The sequence below is a fragment of the Idiotropiscis lumnitzeri genome, chromosome 1 (assembly GCF_059441095.1).
Source record: "Idiotropiscis lumnitzeri isolate Australia: NSW breed Sydney's pygmy pipehorse chromosome 1, RoL_Ilum_1.0, whole genome shotgun sequence".
Classification (NCBI taxonomy): domain Eukaryota; kingdom Metazoa; phylum Chordata; class Actinopteri; order Syngnathiformes; family Syngnathidae; genus Idiotropiscis; species Idiotropiscis lumnitzeri.
In genome coordinates this window covers 695,460-696,889 of record NC_142391.1, presented here as the reverse complement: position 1 = coordinate 696,889, position 1,430 = coordinate 695,460, and the positions used below count along the sequence as shown (strand labels likewise).

Sequence of the window (1,430 nt, the reverse complement as noted above, 5' to 3'; positions counted from 1 at the left end):
GTTGTGAATCAATCCATTGATAGTTGCACTTCCACTCACTGATTACAATTCCTTTTGTGTGACCATCAAAAAAAAATTCATTGCATGCATATATATATATACATATAGATGCAAAAAAAAAATATGTATATATGTATATATCTCATTCAACTATCACTTCATACAAAATGGGCTGCAAATATTTAGCCAAGTTCAAGTTCGACGACTCACTGTTGCCAACTTAGCGATTTGGTTGCTTTCGTGAGCGATCTTTCAAAGGACGTGAGCAACTATTAAAATGTTTTAAAAAAGCTGGAAAAAAACAAAGTGGCTAGGTGGAAGTGGGTGAACTATATTTTCAATCATGCCACAAATATCAATTTCTGAAGGGTCTAAGATGTCATTTTCAGGCGATATGGCCTAGCCAACGCATAATAAGCTTACCTGCAGCTGCTGAAGTCGGGGGCAGCGGCGTGTAATCTGTTATCAGCGGGGTCATAGTCAAGAAGGGTTGCCCTGGCAACGTGGCCCCGACCACCGATAGAACCTCAGCCGGTAGGATGGCCTGAAAGCTACCGGGGTCGCCTGCAATCGGAGAGGACAGTAACAGACGGACCTCCTTTAGCACATTTTTGAGGGGCGGTACTTAATGAGTTAATGCCGAAACAAGTTTGAGAAATTCAGGTACTTTGAGTGACAAAAATGCCCGAGGCCTTTTTTTTTCTTCTGCCTCAAGTACCCACCAGAGCTCGGCAGTCCGTCCCGGGGCGAAACGGTCCGGCTTTCCGTACGGCCAATTTTGGGGGCGACGTGTGAGAAATTTTGAAGAAAGGGTTCAATCAACAAAGGCCGGAGGTTGATTTCAGTGAACGCGTCTTTAGCGCACTTAATTGCATTGGGAACGTTCGGGGAGAAGAAGAAAGAAGGCGGCGACAAAGAAGACCATAATAAGGGAAGCGCATTTGAATCGTAAATTAGCCAGCTAATGTTTAAATAAACCTCTCCCACGGCAGCGTCATGCACAGAAAATTATTAATTTTTATGAATAAGGCTAGAGGGTCAAGGTCGTTTCTTGGGGTGAATCCAACCCATATTGCTGATTACTCATGAACAGAAACGGGCATAATGAAACATTTTTTTGAGGGGCTCTTTTTTTTTTTGGTAGATTGAACACAATGTTCTGCGATACTTGGGCAATCATTCAAAATGCTCGAAAATGGCTGATTTAAGGGGCGTGGCCAAGTGAATGACCTCAGGAGCCGTCTGGGTGAGGAAAGCGGCCCACAGCAGCTCCTTGCGATTGTTTGTCCCGTTCTATTCATTCAAGTGCGTCGGTGCCTTAAATGCCCCACTTCACTTTTTGCACTTTACGCGAGCGGCGGTGTCTTTGAAAGTCGCTTCTAACTCCAAAAAGCCTTTAGGCTAGTCAGGTCCTAACTTGCCTTTGCTAC

At 44.3% G+C, this 1,430-nt stretch overlaps 1 protein-coding gene across 4 annotated transcripts in view; it reads right to left on the bottom strand.

Moving 5' to 3' along the window:
• mgaa (MAX dimerization protein MGA a) overlaps positions 1–1,430 on the bottom strand; it is a 42,582-nt gene that overhangs the window by 588 nt on the left and 40,564 nt on the right. For all 4 annotated transcript variants that reach the window (XM_088308217.1, XM_088308244.1, XM_088308234.1 and 1 more), the window contains one exon: positions 424–564. In XM_088308217.1, coding sequence (XP_088164343.1) covers positions 424–564 — 141 coding nt within the window. The remainder of the gene's footprint in view (positions 1–423; positions 565–1,430) is intronic.